This window comes from Ambystoma mexicanum, chromosome 9 (genome assembly GCF_040938575.1).
Source record: "Ambystoma mexicanum isolate Mex_15411 chromosome 9, UKY_AmexF1_1, whole genome shotgun sequence".
Lineage (NCBI taxonomy): Eukaryota > Metazoa > Chordata > Amphibia > Caudata > Ambystomatidae > Ambystoma > Ambystoma mexicanum.
Genome location: NC_090931.1, coordinates 433352230 through 433379120, shown reverse-complemented (window position 1 = coordinate 433379120; position 26891 = coordinate 433352230). Strand labels below are relative to the sequence as shown.

The 26891-nt window shown below is 48.1% G+C and overlaps 1 protein-coding gene across 15 annotated transcripts in view; it reads right to left on the bottom strand.

Annotated features, from left to right (window-relative positions):
• Positions 1–26891, bottom strand: part of AP2B1 (adaptor related protein complex 2 subunit beta 1) — a 1113451-nt gene that overhangs the window by 1052552 nt on the left and 34008 nt on the right. For all 15 annotated transcript variants that reach the window (XM_069614911.1, XM_069614900.1, XM_069614904.1 and 12 more), the window contains 2 exons: positions 23033–23089; positions 7052–7157 (listed from right to left, as the gene is read on the bottom strand). In XM_069614911.1, the coding sequence (XP_069471012.1) occupies positions 7052–7157; positions 23033–23069 (143 nt within the window). In that variant the 5' untranslated portion in view covers positions 23070–23089. The remainder of the gene's footprint in view (positions 1–7051; positions 7158–23032; positions 23090–26891) is intronic.

Below are 26891 nucleotides of genomic sequence, written 5' to 3'. Positions count from 1 at the left end.
TCTGGGCTCAGAGTGAAACCAGGCATGCACAACAGGCATTTTATGCCTTAGTTGCCTTGTGGTTTCCCTAAACAAAGGAATGGGCCACAACATTTGCTACAGTAGGAATTTTAAAAAAAAACATTAGTACCCCAATGGATACCATAACGGTACACTGGGCTGCTACTGTGATGAGTTCTGCTGCGCCGCTAGTGGAGCCAAAACTAAATTACATCTTCCACCAGCCGAGTCAACAAAACCATTGTAGGGCGATATGATGACTTTAAACCCAACATGGGGTGCTTAAAAAGCAACCTCATCATAGGAGTCACATGGGATAACACTGGAAAACAGTCGAAAGCATTGCAGTAGAAGTCATTCTGAAAAGGAAAATAAGATCCTAAAAAAAAAAACAAAAAAAAAATGGGGATGCTATACAAAAGGAAAGCAGAGCCCCAAAAAGTTTATTCTGCCCTCACAGGCCCAGAGGGTCAGTGTTGGGTGAGATGGAGGTAGTAAAGAGCCACTTATCAGTTTAAAGTTGTGTTCGGGAGGAGTTTGTGTTGGCCCGACTCTTCAAAATCTTTGTGAACGATCAAAGACTCGTTTACAAAGCAGATGGCAGAAGCCACAAAAATGTATGGTTTTGTGTTCCAGTACTGCTATTTGCAGATCATTCTGTACAAAAGATTGGGTTTAGGAAACCGGTGGCAGCATTCGAGACACACAGAAAGTAACATTTTGGTTAAAGATTATGCTGCATTTGACACTTGCAAGCTCCATCAGTGGGTCTTTCTGGTAATAGAAAGGGCCCAGAGGATGATGAATGGGTAGGAGTATTAAAGCCCCACTCACTGAGGACCCCGAGGATGATGAATGGGTAGGAGTATTAAAGCCCCACTCACTGTGAACAAAGCTGAAGTGGTAGCGGAAATATATTATGAGGGTGGGCTAACCTGGGCATGATAGCAATGACTGGAGATAGAGGCAGACGGTGATGAGCACGCCTTGCCCGTTGCGGGAGCCGACAGAAACGGACTTCCAGTGCTTGGCATGGTCTTGGACCCCCACGGTTGGAGCGCCCTCAAAGGACTTAGAAGCTCGCTCCTCAGGCTGGCTGGTCCTGAGTAAGGCATGCCCCTGCTTGCCGCTCGGGGATAGGCCTTGACGTTGAAACACACCACTAACCTACTCTGGCGATCCTCGAGGGTGCGTTTGGAGAACCCAAGGTAGATTTCACAATCCGCTTTCCTGTTGTCCAGATGGAGACAGTAGAGGCACTGGGAGTGTTTGTCCTCCGCAAACACATTCCTCAATCCGCAGCTGGAGCAGAGCTTGAAGAGGGAGCCTCCCTCCTCCTCCTCCGACATGGACCGGAGTGCGGTGTAGACCAGATGGCCTTCTGGAATGTTAGATGAAACTCGACGATTCTTGCCCTCGAGGGGCGTTGAAAGACGATGACAAACTGATCCCTGCTTGCTGGTCAAAGGAACGAAAGAGTACATGGGCTCTATTTCACAAAAATAGGAACTTTTTCATCGAAAAAGCGTGAAAATGTAGAAAAGCTCCCGGAGCAAAACACGAGGACTCCCAACACTTGAACGTGTTGTAAAAATATGAAGATGGCTGCCAGAGGAGGGACTTGGGGAGAGGGCATTCATTGTCTGGGAGCAGTATGATCCAGAGCTCAGGGAATGGTTTATACGAGAAAGAGTTTGGAAGTGAAAGTGAAACCGTTTTTTTCCTTTTACCAAGGATTCCTGGCCTGACATGGAATATTCATGAGCATGCGAATCCATGCCAGACCCCATGCTGGAGAAATAAAATTATTGGTTAATTAGTAAATAAGTAAGGCTGGGGTAGTGGCTGGGTAGGGTGGTTGCATTGGTGAAGGGTAGACCGGGTCTGGGTCGGGAGGGTGGTGGGAAGGGTGGGCAGTTAGTGAGGGCGAGGGGGCGTGGGTGGCGAGTTGGAGTAAGGGGGTGGATGGAGCAGGGTTGGGGGTAGATCGGGTCTGGGTGGGTGGGGGTAGAGAGGGAGGGGGTAGAGTGGCTGGGGTTAAAGAAAGTGGGGGTGGGTGATGGTAGTTGGTTGGGGGTCAAAAAAATATGGGAGGACTGGACCAAATTAGCCCAAACAAAACCCAACCAGCACACAATGTGGGTGGGCATGGGTTCAGAGAGAGTAGGAGGGTGTTAGAGAGGGTGGTGAGCAGAGAGCGGGGTGGGGGGCAGAAAGCAGCCTCAGGGGGACAAAAATAATCTGTCGGAAGTAGCACAGAAATAGCCCAACGTGAAATCACTGTGGAGCTGGGAATGGCCAGCACCTGACCTACTTCTTACAAAGCTGCTGATGGGAGCAAATATTGTTAGAGAACCTCGTTGGGTAGAACGGGAGAGGTGTTTGAAATAAAGAGATTTGAGTGATTTGCCCGTTTCATGCCATGGCTTTGCCGGTTGCTATGCCAACCAGATATTCTCAGGCCAAGAATCCCCATTCCACTCTTCTGTAACAATGGTTTTGGCAATTTTCATTCGCCACACCCAAAAAGGTTACTCCTGATTCGTGAAAACTGTCCATTAGATGACAGAGATATAAACTAAAAGAATTGATGACAGAGCAGAGCCCCAATTGACGCCAGGTCAACTAAGTAGTGCGGGAATAGAACAGTCCAAGATGTACTTGTTGAATATGGTCTTTCAAAAATCATTACCCATTTAAGGGCTGTGCCCTGGATGCCCATATTGTGAAGTCCGTCTAGCATTAATGCATTGTTCACCATATCTAATGCTGCCTCAGATGTGCCCTAGTCACCTAAGTAATCTAGGACGCAGATGGTAGCCAATTCTGCACTCTGTGAGAGTCTAAAACCCATTTGTGCGTCATCTAAAAGCACGTAGTTCTTAACATAATTTTTAATCTACTCAACAATAATCCTTTCAAGCTGTTTAGCTACAAAGGGCAGCTGAGAAATGGGTTGGATGTTGTTACGGTCTGATGGATCTAGGTTGGCTTTTTTAAATAAAGGTTTAATCCCAAAGCTTAGGAAAGGTGCAGAGGGAGAGAGAAGAATTAAAGAGAAAATATCCTCTAGATGTAGAGGGCTGATGTCACAGGCAATTCTGGGTGGGAAAATATCCAAGGGGTAGCCAGAGCATTTGGCTGGAGCATTGGGTAGACTATTACAGTGGAAAGCAGGGAGGAAAACTGTGGTTTAATGTATTACAAGCCTTAAGTAACTTAAGGAACTCAGTTACCAATAAGGAATCAACAGTCCTGCCCTAGTGCGTGGGCAATTACAAGGCATAAAATAAGCAGTGTTGCATAGCAATTTGCTATGCAATTCTGTTGATTTGCTAATTAAACTGGCACTTGTGTAGCACAGCTTGCTATTTAAATTAACATGTTCAAAGAAAGCATAGCTCACCCTGCATTCCTCTTGCCCTCAGGGTTGTCTGCACCCTCTTTTCCCTGTTCACAAGCGCTAATGGAGAGAGAGAGAGGGCAACAGTAATCTCTATTCTTAAAATTGCCAAAGGCCATTAAAAAAAGTATCAGTACCGCAGATGGCGTCTCCGAGTACCAGTAGTGAAATACCACTATCATAGGTCAACAGGTTTGAAATGATTTCCTTGGGTCTACCTGGCTTGGGTTTGAGGTTATTAGCGGTCCTGCCTTACTCCGAAAGAAGTATAATGCTATATTGAAAATCATATCAATGACAGGCAAGGGCCATCATATCCACCTGACAATTACCCTGCCTGCCGCAACACCATACTACATACTTAGTCTCATGCTAGGACTTTCCTTTAACTTTGAGAACCTTTTGATTCATGAAACATCTGATCTTCTCCTTGCAGAGCAAATGATGGGTCAAGCATGTGTATCCTACAATATACGGACACTGCCCTATGCAACACAGACTGTAGCAGCTGCACAGAGCTTTGCACTGAAAACCGGTTTTCATATTTTTGTTATATCCATTTGTGTACATTCATGCAGCTAACTTAGATTTTACAGACACTCATCTCACTAATGTCTCACTTCAGCAGTACACAAAATGCTGTATTGTTGCTCATTTTATGTCTTGGGTACAAACATCTGGTGACATTACAAATAGGAGTACAAAATGTCTAATCAAATATGTAGATTTGCTAAGACATTTTTAATTGGCAAACTAATACATTTTTGAAAACTAACAAATGCCTTGAATTAGCCTGCAAAAGTTATCTGTAAGAAATTTCCTCGAATTAGCAGAGAAGTCTTAGCCCATTACTACTAGTTTTCCATAGACTACCACAGAGAAAAGCATGCAGGTATTGTAATTTTGCACTTAAGGGTTTTGTTCAGGGAAGGCAGCAACTTAACTGATGAGTCAGAGGGACCCCTCATGAGAGTCCTACATCAGATACCAAAGACAAGGCACAGCATGGCTGCAAGTAAGGAATTTATGTGATGGGAGTTTTACTTGGCGAACAAAAGGGTATAGAAAAGCAAGCCTCAAATCCCCAAAAAAAAACAGTTACTCGAGGTAAGTCAGACGAAACTGGGAGGCTACTCACGCCAGTGGCTGCGATGAAGGTGACCCAGGGGTTGCGGGTGCAAAGGTGATTTTTCGGGTCAGGATTAGGAATGGTGATAGTCTCTTCCGGCCTCCACTTGCAGAAAGGAGCAGGACCACAAGATTCCCAATGGAGTAAGAACTCTTTCTGTGATCCTCAATCTTGCGGTGACGCAGCAAGGGCCGGCAGGCACCGGTGAAGAGGACAAAAAAGGGATTATTCACCAACAAAACTACTCTGCCTGGTTGCCAGGAGTAGCAGCAGGTCCACAAAGATGTACCTCAACAGTGTCGTAGAGCAAGGTGACCAGCCAACAAGGCGATTTGGTGTCCCAGCATTGGAAGGTTATTCAGGCCTTCTGAACTAGAGGCTCACAGATTTCAGGAGGTCCCCAAACGATACGTAGGATGGTAAACCAGTTGTGCACAATGATTCAAGGAAGGGAGACACCAGGGGTAGGCTAACCGGAGTTGAGGGGCAGAGCTTTGTCTTACAGGAGTTGGCTTGGGCAATGGCAGTTCCAACAGAGGTCCCAGCTTCCTTCAAGGTCTATCGGTCCTTGGGATCCAAGTTCCATTGGTTGACTCACTAATGGATACAAAACCTCCCCAGACATAAAATGTTGGAATGGGGCGAGTCCAGTTCACTTATGCAGCATTCAGACTCTGAGAACCTAAGCAATCATGGAGAAGCAGCTCAAAGGTGTTCATGACATCACCTAGGGCCTGGATGAAAACACTGCTATTTTCATGAAACACCTAGGAACTCGTACCTTGTAGCATGTAATATGTAGCCTGTCCTGTCACTCGCTTGGTACGTTGTCTTTATGTCTGCACACTGATGCCTGCGGGCTTTGGCGCATTACAAACAAATAAAAATAAAATAAATTCTGGTCTGCAAGGCCCAAGTAAAAACCAGTTCCAAGCACACAGCTCATCTTCCCAGACTCTAGACTGTGCCCATTAAAGAACAGGATCAAAGATGGCCATTCCTACTGCTGAACAAGAGGAAGAAGGACACACAGCCTGTGGTTACACAAAGATGGGGCTTAAACAGTTTAGACATTTTGCCAATGTAGTGGGGAAAAGGCAACCCTCACTAAAATAACGTGCTCAGAAGTTTGTCAGTAAAATATCAAAAGAAGGTCAACACAGCCACCTGCTTTTCAGGAACACAATGTAAAAGTAAAACAATCACATTGGGGGAATTTTATACTGGATGAATTGGTAAAACAAAGCATACAAGAAAGGTGTAATGCATTTACCCCTTGCTTTACCATTCTGGGCCATTTTCAATAAATAATTTTTAAGGTGGACAAGGGGCACGAAGAAGCATTAATATTTCTGCTGTGCTTTCCTCGTCAATCTTCAAAGTACAATTTGTTTTAGATTTGCAAGAGATTTTTTAATTCAAGTCTGGATTCCTTTGAAATACACCTCTATTTAGCAACTGCTAAAAGCAGGACGATTTAACGGTAATCCATTGTAAATGTCCTCGGCAAAGCACGATTTGTAGGTGGAATTTAATAGTCTTAAACATAGAAAGGAATGAAAGAGTAACAACGACTTAGACGGTTTTCAATGTTTGATTTAACACTTCATTTTGTAAACATCGAAAATTGCATGAACAGGACCGAACAAACACTCAAATGCTAACATTGGCGGATCCCTGGATGGATTTTACCCCTTTCATAAAATCAGCTTCTCCGGAGGACAGGATACCCCTGCACTACTAGCCAAAAGATCAGTGCTACATAAAAAAGTCAAATGGGGCAAAAAGGCCCTATGAGCTGGCAGAGTCAGGAAGGACTACCGTTACCAAAGAAAATGACTTCTAGAGGCAATTGGGGCGGTAAAAGCACCTCAAATTGCAACAATGTGAGAACAAACTAAATAAGCAAGCAAATATGCTGGGGATCTCGAAGGAATGCAGCTTAAAAGCAGCACAAAGGAAACAAATATATTTGCTAACAGCTGGCTTTGAAGGTTGAAAGTGGAATTATGCACTGCATGCAGAGAGGCTTTGCACCACAGAAAACCATGGGACAGGGATCCTGCACTCATGCATGAGAGGGGTCTTGGAATCACAATACAAAGACAAAACACATCCCGCACTATAGGAGGAGTAAAGGATAGGAGGGGAAACTGTACTAGTGGACAGGACCGCGTTTTAAAGAGTTGGAAGGGGCTCCAGCCCTTTGGAGTGAAACTTGTAGTCTGGAAGAATCCACAGTGTTCTGATTCTCCTATAACATGTGTGTGTTTTTTTTTTAAAAAAAAATTTAAGTGCACTAGGAGCTTAATTGTAGGCTCTGCGTTCCACTTTCATATTTTGGAGTGATCGGACTTCAACCGTAACAAGTAATGTCACACTGATATCCCGAAAAATGTTGTTCAGAGGGTCTTCTTGAATGACAAAAGGGTCAGGAGTAATCCTATGCCAGTGGAGTCCATTGCCTGTAGCAGTGTTAATTAGCCTGGTCCTGCCAAAATGTTCATAAAGTGCCTTACCTGACATCCTTCCCCACAGTCATGGCTGCAATGACCTTCTTCACTGCCTCCTTCCTCTTCTCCTTCTTTTCATTGTTAAGCTCAGCTTTCAATTCGAAGATCTCACCTGAAACATAGCAGTTAAAGTGTGACTGGGTAACTGTCTCCACAGTCCAAAGACATGCATCTGTATCACAAAGCAAATTACAAAGGCTGTTGCCTAGTGCTACATGCCATCAACCAAACAGCACCATTTACAGCATGAGACACAATGTACTCTAGTTAATGGGACTAAATCTGCATAAAGCTACCCAGATAGTGCATACGAAACCCCCTTCAGTGACCTTAATATTCTGACTGCATCCATAGCCATGGCTTTTAATTGCCAAAGGAGTAGATCAGAGAACATATTAAAATCCCAGTCCCCTCATAACATCCGAGGTCCCTTAACTTTTAGCTTTACTTTCCTTGGGTGTGGCCCATGGAACTCTCAAGTAAAGATGAAATTAAACAAAACAAAGTCAAACTCCCATGAGATGCAAGAACTCAGCTGCATAATGTACTGATATTAACCAAATGGCTGGTCTAGACTGCATGGGCCCCTTTAATTAAAAAGTTTGCAACAATTGTAGGGTGGGGGAATTCTCTGACAACACAATTGCTCATGACATGTATGCAGAAGAGAAAGAAGGTTAAAAGAAAAATTATCACCTGCAGACATTGAAGGGCGGAATCTGCACACCACGGACATTCAGACTATGCCCATTAGGGCTGAAATTCCAGCCTCTTCTACAGTTTAGTAAAGGTTGTATACCAAAATGTACAGCTTGGCTGACCTACAGTAGCGCTGTGGTAACAATGTGCCTAAAGAGCCGAGAAACAACTTTTGTACAGATCCTGATCACACAACCCAAACTGTACGCATCGGCCTATGCAGAAAGTACAGAGTCTTCACACCTACCTCTATGCCAGTAGCACAGTCATGGTACCAATTAGCACCCCCTGCTTTTGCCAGGGAAGCCCTCTGAGAAAACACACAGGTCTAGTTCACCCTGCTGTCAACCAGAATTCAACATAACTAAGCTGGGGGCATACAAACATTGAGAAGGGGCCCGCGAAACAGAGTAAACAAGACAAATCTACAACACTGCCAGTGTAACAGGGGTCCCATTTTATGTTTTGCAGCATCAGGAAAGTGAATTTCCTGCAACAAAGCAAGAGCATTGTTCTGCAAATAGAAGATAGAGAATGTTTCACTCTGTCTCTGCCCTTTTCCATACACCCACACTTTCCAGGCACCACATGCCTGATATCTGCAATCAAGCAACCCCTGGAGAACACAGTAGAACAGCCATCGGTTTAACTTTTAAGGATAGGGTATATATCTGCAGAGGTTATGTCTCTGCTCCTTACCTAAGCAATACAAGTCATTTAGGGGAACAACCTTTACAATAAACACAAGTAAAAGGATACCAAACTATGTGGCATCCCTCCACAAATCTGCACAGGCAATTCAATTAACTCAAGGGAACTATCAATGTAGTCCTTTTCTGAAGGGTGGACAGATCATTCTGGGAGTAACATCATTAACATTTCCTTTTGGAAAGGAATCATATCACTCTCCTAATATTTTAACGATTACAACATCCTGGGAAACTGTCTGCAAGGAGATACCACATCACAAAGGAGGCAGCCATTTCAGTCGTTTGCAGGATATGTCACCTAGTACACGCTGGGAAGAACTGGGCAACTCTTGAGTCCTGTGAAATCAATATCTGTTTTGGGACTCGTGGAGCCATCAAGAAGATACCCTGGAGTGTCCCCTCCCTCATGAGCCTACAGTTTCCCCTTTGGGGAGATGTCCCCTGTATAGACAACCAGGAAATGATTTCATAAAGATTGAGGGAAAGCATCCTACACTAATCACAAACAAATCAGAGTGCTGCTAGGGAGTAAAGACCTAGAGAACATGAACCTCAAGAAATGTATTTACACAATTTTGTGTACACTGAATGTCCGATGCATGCACTGGGCGTGGTCCACAAGTCCACTTTCAGAAAGATTCCTCGTCGAGTGCACATTGGGTACGCAAGCCCAGAGTGAATCGCAGAACAGATGCCGAATAAAAGCGGTTTCAAAACTGGCTTACACACCAAGAGCAAATTTGATGAAAGCAAGAAAATGCATTCCAGCACCCAATGCCTTCAGGGATTGCATATTCACCTGGTCAATAGGCCACCTGAGCCTAACCAATAGATGTTGGTCATCCTCTTTGAGCCCTCTGGCATGGAGAGAGGAGTGTGAGACAAACTATATTATTGGAGTGGATCCAAAAACTCATTATACATGGGGAAAATGGACATGAGGACTGTAAGAAACCTGAGGGTATCCTCACTTCTACTCCGCCTGGATCCTCTGCTCAGGTGGTCAGGGAAAGGCCATCGCTCTTGGATCCTGACCCTGCAAGGTGGAGAAGCGAGGGAGGATCACCTGGGTGGAGGGTCCTTGGGGACTGGGAGTGGGGTGCCCATAGGCGAGACACTGTATCCCCTTTCTGACTGACCAACCTAAGCCCCCCCCCCCCCCCCCGTCACCCCCAGCCTTTATAGGCTACTGCAAAACAGTTACCTTCATTTCCACATACTTGACCTCTGAAAGTACTGGGACGAGTAAGAGACGACTAAGGGTAATGAACACTAAAACCTCAGTTCACCACTTTGGTACTGGACAAAGAAGATGCCTGCAGAGTGCTTTGTAAGTCAGGTATGTCCCTTTAACTATGGTCAGGCAAGCCCAATTGGGAATCCACACCTGCAACCTGTCAAGTGGTTGCAGGTGTACAAAGGGAGACTATTGAAACAGCAAAGTGAGCAGCAGGGAGGCCTGAGTGGGAGAGCGCAGAAGTGAAAACCACTCTGGTGGGGCCTCAGAAAGCCAGGACGTCAGATGATGTCCCAGACAACCTATGGAGCTCAAGGCAAGTCGAGCAGTTGGGTTGCCACAGGTGTGGAAGCCTCTGTTGCCCAGAGACAGCATCTGGGGCTTCGAACAAGGAACAAGAGAAGGGATGCTGTCCGTGTCCATGGAGCCAGGTTGCAGAGCTGTCTATTTAAATTACCATGTTCGAAGAAAACACACCTGACCCTGCATTCTTCTCTTGCCCTCAAGGCTCTCGAAACCCCCTTCCTTTGTTCACAGCAAGTTCAAAGGGGGAAAAAAGTGGGTGTAGCAGTAATGATTTCCTCAACATTTTAAAGCGCCAAGTAACTGTGGGATTGTTAGCCAGTTTCTTTATTAAATAATTTCAGACCAACAGTAATCAGGATGATCATTGCATTAAACTAACTATATTCTCTTTAGCAAGGACTAGTATATGTTACCTTTATTTTTATTAACTCAGTCCTGCCGTTCAATTCCTAAAAAATGTTGGTAAATAAAGCATAATTACAGCTTGGCTACTACAAAACACTCAATGATCACCCAGATAGAGGATTTTGATAGAAAACCTAGTTCTGTGACCTGCTGGTTGCAAATATATGTGCAGTTGGCCCTCAACCCAGGAGCTGACTGCAAACTCCTTGGCATTCAATTTCATCAACTCGTCGCATTCCAGCTAACCTAAAAGCAACAGTTCACAAACTACGAGTTTGCTCAATTCTCGACCCGCTACACGATCCACTACAGCGCCATTGCGTAACCTCCAAGTTTTGCCTTTACTCTTACATAATTAATAAACAAAGCTCACTACAGGTTTAGGCAAAGTCAACCGTTCTAGTCAGTCTCCAGATTATATTGAATATTAGGACCCACGAGAGGCATTGCAGGTGGAATCTACAAGTAACTATGCACTTTCCAAACCAGCCCTTATGCACCTCAACCCTGGCTGTCATCTTGGTGCCTAGTCTCCAAGCCGCATCTCGCAAGTTTGTGGACATCTGTTGTTTTTCCAGTTTGAATACCACCTAGTGTCAGGGCTGGTTTATCTCCCTTGCACACCTCTAATTTTTCTCAAGTAACTAATTTTCAAACTAATCCAAGAGTGCACCCTGCATTCGGAAATATATTATTCCAAGCTGCATCACCCTCACTGGTGTCCCTCACCCCATAGCTCCCTCATCAGAGTGCTGCATCACACTTCTCCTCACTCACACGTGCACCTTCAGACTGCCACCAGGTGCTGGAAATAGATATTTCCAATTATGTAGATATTTGTTTGTAGTTTGTAAACGAAAGAAGGCAGTGTTTATTCATGCCACGCCTGCTTCACTTAAAAATGAAAAAAATGATCAGCACTTCAGGTGGCAGCCGGGAGCCATTAGCAATAAATACTGCTTATGCGGGTGGCTGAGTTGGTAACTCTGCACTCAGGCCTACTACCTAGCTCAGGCTGAATAGTCGTTACCATTCCCGACCACCCCGAAAGCGGTATTTATCGCTACATTGAATCAAGTCAATATACATTTTAGGTAAAGTCCATCTGAAGTTTCAAATTATCTTTCCTGATCGAACACCATTCTCCTTAGTCTCCAGCTACGACTTTCTTACAACATTAAACTTTTAGATTCATGAAACTTGTAACCTGTTTGCACAGCGCATTATGGGGAATGTATAAAGTATAAAGTGTGCGCTGCGCTGCCCTGCAGAACATAGACTGCAAACAGCTGCACAGACCATTGCACTGAAAAATGTTTTCAGAGCCTTTTTAATATATCAATTGTATGGGGTACATGTGTCCTTTTATGCAGGTAAACTTTCAATTACATCTCACTAATTTCATGAGTACACACAAATGCTGTATTGTTGCTCGTTGTGTCTTGGGTACGAATAACCTCTAGTGACATTAAAAATAATTGTACAAAATTGCTAATCAAATAAGTTTGTTAATGTTAAAAGGTATTTGTCCCGTGCATCGTCACCAATAGAATTGGTCCTAAGTGCTGATCTGCAAACAAGAAGGTGGGGTGGGATAGTCAGGAGAAGAGGGAGTAGGAAAGTGTGAGAAGTGGTGCGATGTTGGCAGCTTCAGGTCCGTTTACACTGTGCGCGAAGCTTTGGTGTGAATATCGGAACAATGCGAGACCTATTGTGCAGTTGGTGCAGTTTATGTGTTTTTTGTTGCGGTGTGGTGAAGTCGTGCGGTTTGCTGATAGAGAAGTTAGCTGTGTGGATTTGCATGTGAGTTAGGTATGCAGAGATTTGAGCGTATGGTTAGTTGGTTATATTTCTTATTCCTTATAAATCTTGTTCCATGTATCCGGTTGTCCAATAGGTAGGCATATTTTCAACTTTTTTTCCTGTCCGTCTAATTGTTGCGAGTGATGACATGGCACGTTCCCGCTGGTGTTTTTTATTTTTAACTTAGTGTACTAGGAAGGGGCGTGTCTTGCCCCCCACTCTGATATTGGTGCAGTAAATTAGCAGTCGCCCATTCCCTTGCTATCGATTTTCTGTTGGTGGTCCATTGTTCCCTGTGTGTAGTTTGAAGGCCAGGTGTTATTGATAAATCTTCCCTGCCCTTCCATCCCAATCTGTGCTAATTCTATGGTATTGTCCTATCATATCGATCTTTCAGTAGGTAAGGAACAAGTTACTTACCTTTAACTGTTGTTTTCCAGCATGGGTCTGGCATGGATTCACATGCTTATGAATATTCCCAGTCAGGCTGGGAATCCTCGGTAAAGAAAAAATCAGTTTAATTTCTGAACTGTCTTTCTCCTAATAACCAATCACTGGTCTCTGGGTCATACTGCCCTCAGCCAATGAAGGCCCTCTACCTAAGCCCCTCCTCTGGCAGCCATCTTCAGATTTGGTAGCACGTAAAGTGGCAGTAGGACTAAGAAGAGCCGCAGAGGGGTAGGCGGGATGGTTTGCATGTAAATCCATGCCCGACCCATGCTGGAGAACATTAGTTACAGGTAAGTAACTTGTTCCTTCTCCAGTTTGGGGGTCTGGCATGGATTCACATGCTCATGAATAAAAGAATACATAGCAGTACACACACGCACAACCATGGGAGGTGGCATGGCTCAACATTAAGCATTTCAATAACTCAACATTAAGCATCTCTTACTTCTTCACCAGGCTCACCTTCAAGTGAACAGTTTGCGCAGCACTGCTTGGCTGACTCTGGACTCCTCCCTGGAATCCCGGTCGACGCAGTAGAACTTTGTGAAGGTGTGCAGCGTCCTCCACGTAGCCGCCCTGCAGATGTCCAGCAGGGGTACACCAGACAGGAACGCAGTAGTTGCAGCGATCGCTCTGGTCGAATGGGCTCTCGGGCGGCCAGGCAACGGTCGGTTTGCCAACCGGTGACAATGGGTGATCAAGCCGGAGAGCCATCTGGAAATGGAAGCCTTGAAGAAGGCCTTCCCTTGGTTCACAGGGCCAAAGTTCACAACAGCTGTGAGGGCTTCCTAAAATTCCTTGTGCGGTCCACGTAGAACTTCAGCGCTCTAGCCACATCCAACGAGTGCAAAGTCCTCTCAGCCGGCGACGGGAAGAAAACAGGTAACACCAAGGGCTCGTTGAGATGAAAGTCAGACGGCACTTTGGGCATGAAGGAGGAGTAGAGAGGCTTACAGGAGAGAGCCTGGATCTCTCCCACTCGTCGTGCAGAGGTGATGGCCACCAGAAACGCTGTCTTCCACGATAGGAATTTCAGCGGTGTCAAATGCAAAGGCTCGAACGGAGGACCCATGAGCCTAGTCAGCACCACATTGAGCTCCCACGCCAGGGCAGGAACCTTCACCAGCGTGGAACGAGCGGAAAAGTCCTTTCATGAACTCCTTAACCAGGCGATGCGACCACAGCAACGATCGCCCCGGAGTTCTGGTGGAGCAGGTTATAGCCGCCAGATGGATTTTGATAGAAGCGTGCACCAGCCCCGCCTTGGCCAGCGACAGCAAGTACAGCAGCACTTGAGGGGCCGTAATCCGTATAGGGTTTATTTTCTGTGCACGGCACCAGACGGTGAACCTCTTCCATTTATGTCCATAGCACTAAGAGTCGAAGAAGCCCTGGCCATGGCAAGTACCTCCTTGCAGTCTGCCGGGATCTCGTATCCTGCAAACTCTAGCGCTGCAGGAGCCAGGCCCCCGGGTCGTAGTGCAGAATCGCGCCTCCTTCCCTGGCGAGAAGATCTGCGTCTGCCGCAAGCTTGACAGGAGTGGACGCTGACATGTCCAGAAGGTCCGGGTACCAGATCTGCCTCGGCCATGCCAGTGCGACGAGGATCATCCTGCACTGGGAGTCGCAGGAGCAACGGCAACAGTGGGAACGCATAGAGAAAAAGGCAGTCCCAGCGGAATGAGAACGCATCCCCCATGCTCCCCGGCTGGGGAAACCTGCTGGCGAACCTCCAACACTTGGTGTTCGTCGCCGACATAAACAGATCGATCTGGGGATTGCCCCATTGTCGAAACAGTAGGTCCACCTGATCCTGCCGAAGTTCCCACCCGTGGCAAGAGTGCAGCTCCCTGCTGAGTGAGTCGGCTACATTGTTCTTCACTCCTGCCAGATGAAAGGGTACCATGACCATCCTCTGGGCGACGGCCCAGTGCCATAGGTCCTGCGCTTCCTTGGAGAGCTGGGGATCTGGTGCCCCCCCTCCCCCAACCCTGCTTCCGGAAGTAGAATATCATGGTGGTGTTGGTGAAGACCTGCACCACCTTGCCCTTGGGGGACGGAAGGAATGACTTGAGGGCCCAAAACACAGCTCGGAGCTCCAGGATGTTGATGTGCAGCAACTTCTCCTCTGGGAGCCACAGGCCTCTTGCGTGGAGATTTCTGGTATGTGCGCTCCATCCCTCCAGGGAGGCGATCGTCGTCACCGTCTCCTGATGCGCTGGGGTATGAAAGTCTGTGCCCCCGCGAAATGCAATGGACACACCACCACCAAATTGCTCGCCGGAATGTCTCGACACTTAACGGGTGGTGAGGAACACCTTCAGCGGCCGCATACGCAGCCTGCACAGCCGAACGAGGTAGACGCATGACAACATCATGCCGAGCAGGGACTTGATGGACCTCACCCTCGCAACTTCCATGGTCAACAGCCGTTGTACCTTGTCCAGGATGGCTTTTATCCTTTCCTCTGACGGTGAAGCTAGGCACACCACTGTGTTGAGCCTGGCTCCCAGGAACCGAGCGTCCTGCGATGGCTCCAAGCAGGTCTTTGCATAGTTTAGTTTATCGAGAACCCCATTTCCGTGAGCCGGCAGATGGTCCTCGCTGTGTGCGACAGCGAGTTCCCTTGACTTCGCTCGGATGAACCAATCGTCCAGATAGGGGTAGACGTGGATACCCTGCAGGCACATCCGCGCCACCATCGGTGCCAGGCACTTGGTGAAGACCCTTGGGACCGACTTCAAACTGAACGGAAGGGCCTTGAATTGATAATGCCGTCCTTGGACCACGAAGCACAGAAACTTTCGATGCCCCTTGTGAATGGGGATGTGGAAATAAGCATCCTCCAAATCCAGCGACAACAGCAAGTCTCCTTCCTCCAGCTGTTCCAGCACGTGCTGAAGGGTGACCATCCGGAACTTCTGGGATTTTATGTATTTGTTGAGGCGGCTGAGGTCTAGGATGGGCCGCCAACCGCCGGTCTTCCGGACGAGAATATACCGCAAGTATACTCCAGAGCCACAGAGCCTCTCCGGGACGTGTTCTATCGCGCCCTTTTTTAGCATTGCTCGTACCTCTAGAAGCAGCTGTGGAATGTGGCTTTCTTTCCTGGCCACAGGTGGAAAACAGGGACACTTCCTTTGGAACTCCAGTGTCCGTGGGCCAGGGCATCCAGCACCCAACGGTTGGTGTAGATGGATTTCAACACGCCAACGAAGTTCACCAGCCAGCTTCCCACTGGGGTGCTCGGGTGGGGGCCTGACGTCACGGGCGGTTCAGTCCTGCTTCGCTGAGGCCTTACCACCTTGGGCCCCTTGGCGACGCCGACAATGTCCTTCAGCCGTGCTGCAGCCTCTGTAGGCCTCCTGGGACGAAGAACGGGCCGCTTGACGGTACGAAGAGCTGCCACCGAATCCTTTGGAGGCACCCTGTGACTTGCCTCTGGAGGACCGAAAGAACAGCCGTCGTCGTTGGAGTGAGCCCAAGGCACGGGCCGTATCGGCGTCTGCCTTAATGGCCTGCAGTGACTCGTCCACCGCCCTGCCGAACAAGTTGTCCCCGTCGAAGGGCATGTCCAGTACCCTTGTCTGTACATCCTGAAGGAAGTCGGTGGCCCCGAGCCAACCACGCCGGCGAAGGCAAACGCTGTTGCCCATCTGGCGAAACCCGGTGTCGGCAATGTCCGTGGCCACCGTGATGGCATGGTCTGAAGCCACCTCGCCTTCTTGTAGGATTTCAAGAACCTCCGCCCTCTTGTCGTCTGGGAGGAAGTGCAGCAGGGGGGCGATGTTAAACCACAGCTCCCTATCGTAGCCGGCCATGATAGCGAGAGCGTTGGCCGCCTTAATGGCCGTCGCCAACAAGATGACCTGATGTCCCATAGCGTCCAGCTTCTTCCCCTTGCCGACCGGCGGGGAAGTGGGAGTCGATGCCGCCGAACCTGCAGATTTCTTCCTGGCCGCTGTGGAGCCCACAGAGTCCGGGGACGGCTGCGCTCTGGAGGAACATCGGTGCAGAGTCTGGAACCCGGTATTTCTTCTCGTACCGGTCTCTCTTCGCCGGGGTCGAGGATGGGTTCTTAAGGAGGGACAGCCATTCATCCCAGATATTGTCCAACAGCGGGACCGAGAGCACAGTCTTCCTTTTGGCCTCTCGTCGCTGATAAAGGGATCCCTCTTTCTGTTCTTCAGGGCGCAGCTGAAAAAGCTCTGAGGCCCTAGCGATCATGGCGTGAAACGAGCCAATTTTGTTGGGCAGAGACGCCCGGGGTAGCTGCGACAGGAGATCTGTTCCGTTGTCGCTGCCGTTGTCTGTCGCAGTCGTCGCTGTCTCCGTCTCATCCCTCGGCAGGGGATGGAGGTGAAGAATGGCAGGGTGGGGTGGATGGACTCGCCTCTGCTTGGGTGGAGGGTCCCCCGACGGTCCAGGTGCCGCTGGATCACCCGCCGGAGGCAATGGCATCCTTGTCCTTATTTCTGAGCACAGGGTGTGCAGGGCTTGTAGGATGTCCTCTGACCTGTCAGTCGGTAGGGAGAGCGGTTGCGAAGGGAGCGTCGTGGAGTCCTCTGGTTCCTCGCCACCGTGCCGCCCCTCAACGGTTCCCTCGTCACTTTCCACGTCTGCCTCGTCGGGGTCCTTCCTGTAGGAACTGGCCTCGACAAACTTCTTGTCAAGGACTGCCTTAAGGCCCGAAAGCTTATCCTCGGAGGAGATAGAGTCCGGCCGGACTACCATGCTCTGCCCCCCACCCTCTTCTCAGCCAGGGGCTTCACAGGGGTCTTTTCGATGGCCAGGAAAAACTAGTCCTCCAGGTGGGCAGGGAAACTCTTGGCTTGGGGGTCGTCTTCAGTGGGGCCGCATCTGCGGTCTTCGCCAGGGACGCTACCACTCCCACAATTGAAGCCTTAGCCTGGTGAATCTAGGCCTTCACAACCTTAGGCGCGCGTCTGAGCGCTTCACTGTGGGGGAGCGGGGTGGGGGGGGGGGGGGGGTCAACGACTCGCTCCCCCTTGGCTTTCTCCGTCGGAGTCGACCGGGCCTTCTCCTGAAGCTTACCAGGGTGGTCTGACTTCCTTTTCGTCAAGCCGGAGTGTTGGCTCGTGTTCGACGGCATTGGCGATGCTGCACCCGGGCTGACTGCTGCAGAGCCCGTACCAACGGCGCTCCTGGTGCCAGCGGACTTGCGGTGCTTTGCCTTATGTTGGGCCCCCGTCGCCGGAGCACCCTCAAAGGTCTTAGAAGACTGCTCAGATTTCTTCTTGGGAGAAGTATGCTGCCGGGGCTCACCTGCCGCCGGGTTCTTCATCTCCAGCCAATCGGAGAGCCGCTTGTGACGGTCCTTCATGGTGCGGGAGGACATGTCCTTGCAGAAGGCACAGGCCTCCTCCATGTTCGATTGGTCTGAGTGAAGGCAATAGAGGTACAAGGAGTGCCCATAGTCCGAGAAAATGTTGTGTAGTCCACATCATGGGCAAATCCTGAACAGAGGCGTCAAGTCTCCCTTATCTTCGGCCATGTCCACGCGGGGTAGGCCTCAAGAATCATCCGATTGCTCCAAGAAGTGGAACTCAACAATAATCGGCCTTGAAGGGCGTAGAAGTTTCCAAAAACTGGTCCCTGTTAAATCGGATGATGAATTGGTGGGGCTTGAGGCCCAATTGACCTACAAAAATAGAGAAAACTCTGAAAATACGCAGTAAAAGCTTGAGAGCTAAGCACGAGGACTCCCACAGTTGAACGTGCGGTAAAAATCTGAAGATGGCTGCCAGAGGAGGGGCTTAGGTAGAGGGCAGTCATTGGCTGGGGGCAGTATGACCCAGGGACAGTGATTGGTTATTAGGAGAAAGACAGTTCAGAAACGAAACAAACTGATTTTTTCCTTTACCGAGGATTTCCAGCCCGACGACAGGGAATATTCATGAGCATGTGAATCCATGGCAGAACTCATGCTGTAGAAGTTGATATGCTGTAGCTTGTTCTTCCTTGACTTCTGTTTATGGGCGATAGCTTAGTGGGATCGGGAGGATCGGTTTCTTCACTCAGCATTGTTTCAGCTGTGTATATGCCCTTGTGGGAGTTCTTCTAGTTATGGATTGAAGAGCCATAATTTGAGGAGTTTTCTGAATAGTAGGCGATTTCTTGAGTTAGGTACGTTTGGTAGCTCATTCCAAGTTTTTGAGGCGAGAGGGAGAAGATCCTCCAAATGTTCTTTTGTTGTAGCGTTTTGGTTCCAAACAGAGGTCACTGCTCGATCGGAGCGTCCTTGTTGGGTGATGTAGGCTCTTAGCAACTCTGTGCCTTGCTCGTGGATTGGATTTGATGAAGAAAAGTTTAATTAGCAAAATCTGCTAATCAATTTTTGAAAACTAATTTATGCCTTTCTATGAAGTGTAATAGATCTGTCTGTGCAGGATAGGGCAAAGAAAGAGTTCCATGGATGCAGGTGTCGTGTGCTCCTGGAGGGTGCATGCCCAAGAGGTATTGTGTATAATAGCAAGCCCTCTGACAGTCTTTTCTTGGCAATCCTAGTGTTGGATGCTGTAACCTGTGAGAATGAGGACGGACAGGATGTGTGTAGAGGTAGTCGTGACTGAATGTCTTTGTGATAAAGAGTGGGAGGTGTGAGTGGTGATGAGATCATCAATTTCTGCTATATGTAGTACTACAGAACAGCATTAATGAGCATAAATATTAGGGAAGAATATTTGCTTTTTTCTTTTCCACCCCATTGTTTTTTAGGATCTCTGTGGTCTTTTTCTTGTCAGATGGACTTCTACTGAAGTCCCCCTGCAACGTCAACCCTTTTATAGTATACCAATGGAAAAGCCAGTGTACACAGGCCAAAGCTCTGTTGGATGGAGGTTTTAATGGGGGAGTGGGAGGAGAGTCATTTATTTTGTTATGTTAGAAAGATAGTGCTTAATCAAATTAATTTTTGTTTATATATGTAATGTTTCCATTGTCATAGAAAGTTGTCAGTGGGATAGAGAAGCTACAGCAGTATTTCAAAAACACAGTAGGAACACTATTTCCTAAGGCAGCAGCTCCCTCTAGCAACAGGCGAAGCAGGCAGTCTCTACTGCACATGACTGCATCGGACAAACATACATCTGGCCTTTTATTATATCGTATGATGGTCCTATGGTAACCCATGTGACTCCTAAGACTAGAGGCTTTTTAAGCACCACATTGTGGGACAAGGGTGATTTTATAACCCTTGATTCATTTCCAGGTAGTAGGCTGGAGGCAGCTTTCATTTTTTTTGGCTTCACCCAGGATGCAAACTGATTTATCGCATGAGTAGACCAATTTAACGAGGAGATTCACCCCTTTCCAGCGATACCTTGTGTGACAGCATTGCTGGTCATGGATCGGGCGCAGAGTTCGATCCGTGGCCATCAATGGCCACTGGACCACCAGGGATTTGTTTTGGGAGAGGGGGGAGGGTGGCTGCTTACTAGGAAAGTGGCCCCCTGTCCCCCAAAACTTGGCACCACAGCGCTGGAGACCCCTGGGGGCAGTGATCATCTGCCCCCAGGGGTGGAGATAAAAAAAAATAATTTCAAAGGAAGGGGGAGGTGGGAGGGGGTTTGGGGCCCTTTAGCCACCAGGGATATTGGAAAATGTGGTGTCGTTGGAAAGGGGAGATTCTCCCCTTTCCAACGACCCCATGTATGACGCACTGCTGGTCACGGATCGGCGCACAGCGTTCGATCCATGACCAGCAACCCACTGGATCACCAGGGATACGTTTGTGACGTGGGGGGGGGGGGAGAGGGCTGCTTACAGTAAGCAGCCCTCTCCCCGCCTGGCCCCCAAAGCATGGGGGCACATATGTGCACAACCCTGGGGGCAGATGGCTGATCATCTGCCCCCAGGGAAGGGGGCAAAAAAAAAAATAGAATGGGGGATGGGGGTGTGTGGGGGGGGGGGGGGTCTGGTATTTTTTTTGCCCCCCTGAAATGGTGGTGGCCCTCCCACACCAAGTGGAAAGGAGGCCACCCCTTGTAGCCCTCCCTGGGGATAGATTTATGCCCCCAGGCAGGAGTACATGAGGTGGCCCCCCCCATCCAATTGGGGGTGGGGGCCACCAGGAATAAATGTTCAGGCCCCCGAAAGGATGGGGCCTGCAGGTTAGCCCCCCCCCATGGGGGCAGATGGCTGCTCATCTGCCTCCAGCGAAGGGGGCAAAATAAAACTTTTTTTTTAAAAAAAGGGAATTTTGGGTGCGAGTGGGTGGGGCCACTACCCACCAGGGATATTTTACAGAAAAGGGGGAGCACCCTCTCCCCCTCACACCAAGGGGAATGGGGACACCCCTTGTAGCCATCCCTGGGTGCAGATATCTGTTCCTAGGAAGGGGCATCTGGGAGGGCTGAATGAGATGCCCCCCCTGCATTTGGTGTGGGGGTAGAGGGTCACCCCCATTACATTAGAAAATGACCTGACGGTTTAGGGTGCCCCTCAGCCCGCCCTAAAGTGTAGTGTACCATTTTCCATTGTTTTCTTGGTTTACGTAAAAACTTGCCTTGGCGCAGAGGGGCATATTGGTGTGCCGATCTGGCCCCAAGGGTCTCAAAACCTTACTGCCCCACCCACCGGGGGGCCTGTCCCACACATTTCTGGAGCCCCACCACACCAAATGGAGGGGGGGGGGTGGCCTGCATGAGGTGCCCCCACCACCCATTTGGGGTCAGGGGGGGAGAGGGCCATCAAAAATTGTGGGAAAGGCCCTCCAGTGGGTGTGGCAGTAAGAATCATACCTCTGCGGATTCCCACGGGTGTCCTCTTTTCAGAAATGCATGGGGTTCCCAGTTTTCCTTGCTGTCTTGGACACCCGAGGCCCATATCTGTATGGTGTGCCCGTCTGCAGAAAGTGTGAAATGCACGTGTCAAAACAGACTTGGGGTTGCCTGTGTTTTAGGCTTTCCCCTTGGTGACCAGGTAGGTGCACCCAGACATGCGAGTTACCGTTTTCATTGGGACACCTGTGGGAACACGGGAAGGTATAACATTTGTTGTGTTTGTGTGGTTTTCATAACGTTTTGACCCATTCGCTGGTGCCCTTTGTCACACAACCCTTTCATTTCCCAAATGTGCCCTACATTTATAGTCACTGCTTTAGGCACCATACACTTTTGTAACCTGCACAAGTCACCTACCCTTGAAAAGGTCTGCCTGTGCTCTTTCAAAAAAAGTATGCTTACCGTTCCTCACCACATTGGTTTTCCTGATTTACACATGCTAAGTGTGTCTGTTCAGGCCATAAGCATAAAACTCCTGTGTACCATGGCTCAGTGTTTGGCTTGTGGTATTGCTTGTTTTGTTAAACACTACAAAAAATGTGCGCTTTCCAAACTGCAAGAGTGGGGGGAATGTAGCGGAGCATTGCTTTTCTCAAAATTCACAGAAGCCATTGCCGTACCAAGCCAACCATGCCCACCACATACCTTTTTTTCTGTTATTTTCCCGCTTTTCCCCCAATCTATGGCATTTTCCCCAACCTACGCAAATCACCCCTTCCTAAACTTGGAATTTTGACTACTTTTCAGAAATATATGCCTTTCTGTCCTCCAATTCGGCTTTCCTACCCTTTTCTTCCATTCCGTCCATGCATGTCCAATTGGCCAAAATGGCCAAATCGCCTACCTCACAAAACGGTTGATAGCCACATCAAAATAATGTTTTGTCGTTTCCACTCAACCTGTTCTTGAAAGCCAGTAAATTGGGGAATTCAGCACAGCAAACCATTTGTTCCTAGCTCTTGCAAGGAAAAAAACCACATGCTTCTTTGTACATCATTTTATTTGCATTTTTTGAAAAAACACAAAAAGTTTGCCCTTTTTGGTTATTTTCTCTCATCCCCCTACAGCAACCTAGGATTCCTGGGTGGCATTACGACCGCCAACATGTGGGAAAAAAAGGAGCCACATTTGGCCGAGATATCTCGTGCAACAAAAAAGTTACAAGGCATTGAATGGCCACATACCGAAATCAACAAAAAAGACCTTGGCACTGGGGGGAAATATGCATGGCACTTAAAGGGTTAAAGACTGTACGCGATGATGGAGAGCTGATGATCAAGTAAAGACATCTTTGAATCGGGTGGGGCAGAAATGCAGAGTTCAGCGAAAGGAGATGGCACTGCTTGCATTTGTTGCGTCACTCCAGAACAGCTTTCACAACACACCATGTACCAAAAGGAGGAGTTTTTTAAATATAAATAAGCATCAGCAAGTAGGAGATCTGCATGCTTTGGGCTTCCTCCCAAAGCAGGCCATAGGCTCCTTCCCAAAACATCATTTGTCAAAAGCCACGATAGTCCAAGAGAATTTGACACTGCATAACACAAAAAGTACAGACTGGTTTAGGACTCACCTTTTTTGTTGGTTGTGAAGTACTTGGAGTCGGTCATGGTTCTGATTGTTCAAACACCTAAAAAACATGAAGAGAGTTTTGTTAAGAGCAACAGTTTATACCAAGATCTGCTTCACAAAGTGAAATGGCCAACATGATTCTCGGGTCTCGCAGTGAGCAAGGTACTGCTGAAAGCCAAAATAGTTCCTTCGATGTGGTCATTTAACATATACATGCATTTTACATGAAAAATCCTCAAATAAAGTTGAGGAAGTTGGGCATTAAACAGGCTTTTTTTTTAAATTCTCTTTATTGAAGTTTTCAACAAATATAACAAACCCCAAAACTCCCCCCTCCCTACCCACCCCCCGTTGGTGCTGTCTCAAAGAATGCGCAATTCAACGCCCCCACTAAAAGTTCATGCAGATTTATTCCAAGTCCAGGAGCCTCAGACGTTGTGGGCCCCAGCCAATCCTGAAGTCCTGAGAAAGCTGAGGACCTCCCCCAACTCACTTGCAAAGTTCTGTATTGCATTATTGATTGCATAGGAGGCCCATTCCATCGCCACCATCTCCCAAATTTTACGCAACCAATCTGGAACAGCGGTACCTCCCTCTGAACTTTTCCATCTCTGAGCGATAATTGTCATTGCCGCCAAAGTGAGCATCACCCTCGCTCTTTACCACCCCTTGGACCACTTATCGCTACTGCTGGCCTCAGACCTAATAGAGACCATTCCAGCGGTATGCTTCCCATCTGTTACAAACACTTGTTCCATCGCGCATTTAAAGTCTTCCCAGAACGGGGATATTTTTGGGCAACCTCACCAGATGTGTTCCGCGGTGCCCTCCTGACCACATCCCCTCCAGCAATTTCCAGATGCCCCTGGGTAGAGCCTACACAGACGAGCTGGAGTATAATGCCACCCGTACAATATCTTATACCAAGTTTCCCGGGTTTGTGAAGCTCTCGCCAGTTTAGGGATCTTCCTTCATAGCCTTTCCCAATCCGACTGCTCCAATTCCCTGCCCACAATGCCTTCCCACCTCCGCATATACGCCCAGTGCGGCCTTGGAGTCGCCTCATCTAGGATCTTATAAAGCTGCGAAATGAGGCCCTTCGAACCATCATTGGTCGTCAGGAATTTCTCAAAAGGGGTCAGCGGTCTAGTGGCCGCTTCCTGGTTCGTGGGGTGTAGGAGCCAAAATAGGGGTGAAGGGGGATGGATATGTTGTAATTTCCTTGCGTCGGACTAGACTGTCCCAATTGTCTGCAACCAACTTGGTGATGGAATTCAGATGCATATGCCCCGGCCGATGTTGTCTGGGTAGCCACAGGACCTACCCCAACTCTTGCCTCGTAACCGCCCTGTTCATCCGCACCCAGTGTTTTCCTTCTCCCTCCCGAAGCCATTCCCTGATCACCCGCAACTGGGTCGCCTCATAATACTGACGGAAGTTGGGAAGTGCTAGTCCGCCACCCCTCCTCGGAGCCATAAGCAGCTGCCTACTCACTCTTGCCCTCTTCCCCTCCCATATAAACTCATTTGTTATCACCTGGAGCTCCTTAAAGAAGCTGGCCGGGACTGCCTGGGGTATAGCCTGGAAGAGATAGAGCAACCTTGGAAGGATAAGCATTTTTATTGCCTCCAACCTCCCTAGCCAGGAAATCCACTGAAGGAGATCCTTTTTAATTCTTTTCAAAAGCGGGGGGGTAGTTCGCCCCATACCACCCTTTAAGGGTCAGAGTAATACTCACCCCCAAATACATGATTCCCCCCGGGCGCCAGGCAAAAGGCGTGGACTCCTTCAATTCCTCCCTCTCCTCCCTCACCAATGTCAGGTCCATCAATTCGGACTTATGCATGTTAATGCGCAACCCAGATGCTTCCCCAAAGTCCCCTAGTAGTACCCTGCATTGCCTACTCGATTCTATGGGGTTGGTCAGGGCTAGGAGCATGTCATCCGCGAAGGCCGCCACATTATATTGTCTGCCCCCAAACGGTATCCTCTGTATCCCTTCCGATTCCCGGATTGCCTGCAAGAGGGGCTCCAAGTAAATCGCATAAAGCGGGGGCGATAAGGGACACCCTTGTTTTGTACCTCTTTGAAGTTGGAACGGTCTAGATAGGGTCCCGTTGACCACCACCCTCGCTCGAGGACCCTCATAGTTCGCCTTGACCATCTGTAGATAAGGGCCTCCTAGCCCCATATTTTACATGGCCTTGAAGAGCAAGGACCATTCCACCCGGTCAAATGCTTTTTCAGCGTCTAAAGATAAAAGCGTTGCCGGGGTACTAGTCTGTTCCGCCTTTTCCACTAGGTGGGCCACCCTTCTGATGTTATCCGCTGTCTGCCTCCCCTTCACAAATGCCGCCTGATCGGATCCTGGAGGAGCCCCTCGAATCTGTTCGCTCGAATTTTAGTGTATATTTTGGAGTCTACATTAATAAGCGCCATTGGCCTATAGGAGGATCTTTCGAGAGGGTCCTTGCCCGCCTTCAGAATTAGGGAGATCTTAGCTTCTTTCATGGACGAGGTAATTCGCCCACTACCTTTAAAGGAGTTGAAGAGGTACGTGAACGGCGGTACCAGCACTGCGGCAAAGGTCTTGTAGAAGGACGCAAAGTACCCGTAGGGTCCCGGGGCCTTACCTACGGCTAGCTTCCGAATAAGCCCCTCACTTCCTCTTCCGTTATGTCCCGTTGGATCTGTCTGACAAAACATTTGTAGCAAACAACTGACGGGTTACTTTATAATCCAATATTTTGCAATTGTTGCAGCGCTACATCTTTGGGAACTGCAACATTACACAGACATCTGCCGATTTAATGCTGCCTCTATCAATTGTTCAGGTGAAGTAAGAGGCAGGTAATGAGGAAGGAATGTAAGAGGAATGAAGAACACTAGCCATCCCTGCCAAAAGACGGTTTTCCAGCTTTCGTGAACAGCCATTAATGCGTTTTGGAATAGTCCGTTTTCACCCATCAGCTTTTACAATATAATTCTCTCGTTTTATTTCACGTCATCTTCCAGATTCCACCAGTAGCTGCTTTTTCTCCTCTACCTTTCTTTTTAAAGCCTCAATTATAGGTTTTCATTATTTCATTAAATGTTTCCTGCGTCTTAATACTGTTTCTTGGCTGCGGGTATGAAAAAGGCAAGTTGAAACTTCATAATGTGACTACCAATACAACAATCATTTTGCCTGAGCTGTACACTGGGGTGACTCCCCTTAAGTGCGATCCTATCCGTCACTTTGGATTTTTGCTTATTCTTGCTCTCATTGGCGCTTTCCCTCCCTCCCCATGCAGCTACCCACAACTCAGTCTAGCTGCACACACAAAAGTGTGTATGGGTACATACCCTTGAGAGTGCGGTGTGACCACTATAATTTATAAATAGTGGCGAACTGCGTCACCAATTCCACAAGGTCTACGCATAAAGACCTTGAATGACTAGGACAGAAAATGGATTGATATTTACGAATCGCGCTCTACCATGGATATCCTGGATTGGTTCCCCAACCCGTACACTACATCTTTAGGATTGCATCAAAGGTTAAAAAAAAAAAAAAAAGAGAGAGAGAGATAAGTCTCGGAATTTCGATTTGGGGAACCAATCCAGGATGTCCAAGCACCACTAAATACTTTTAGCACAACACGCCAGCCATTAACAGGTCTCTCGGGACTCAAGATCTCTTAGTCCAGCTAGCAAGGTTATTTGTAAGCTGCTGGACATAGTTCAATCATTTAGTTAGAATATTTAAACAGGAGAAAGGTGATACATTGGACCTGAAGAAGACCTGTGTCCTGTAAGGCCGAAACACGTTTTGGCAGGAGCATATTAAAATCACCAATTTTAATAAAATTTGAACGTGA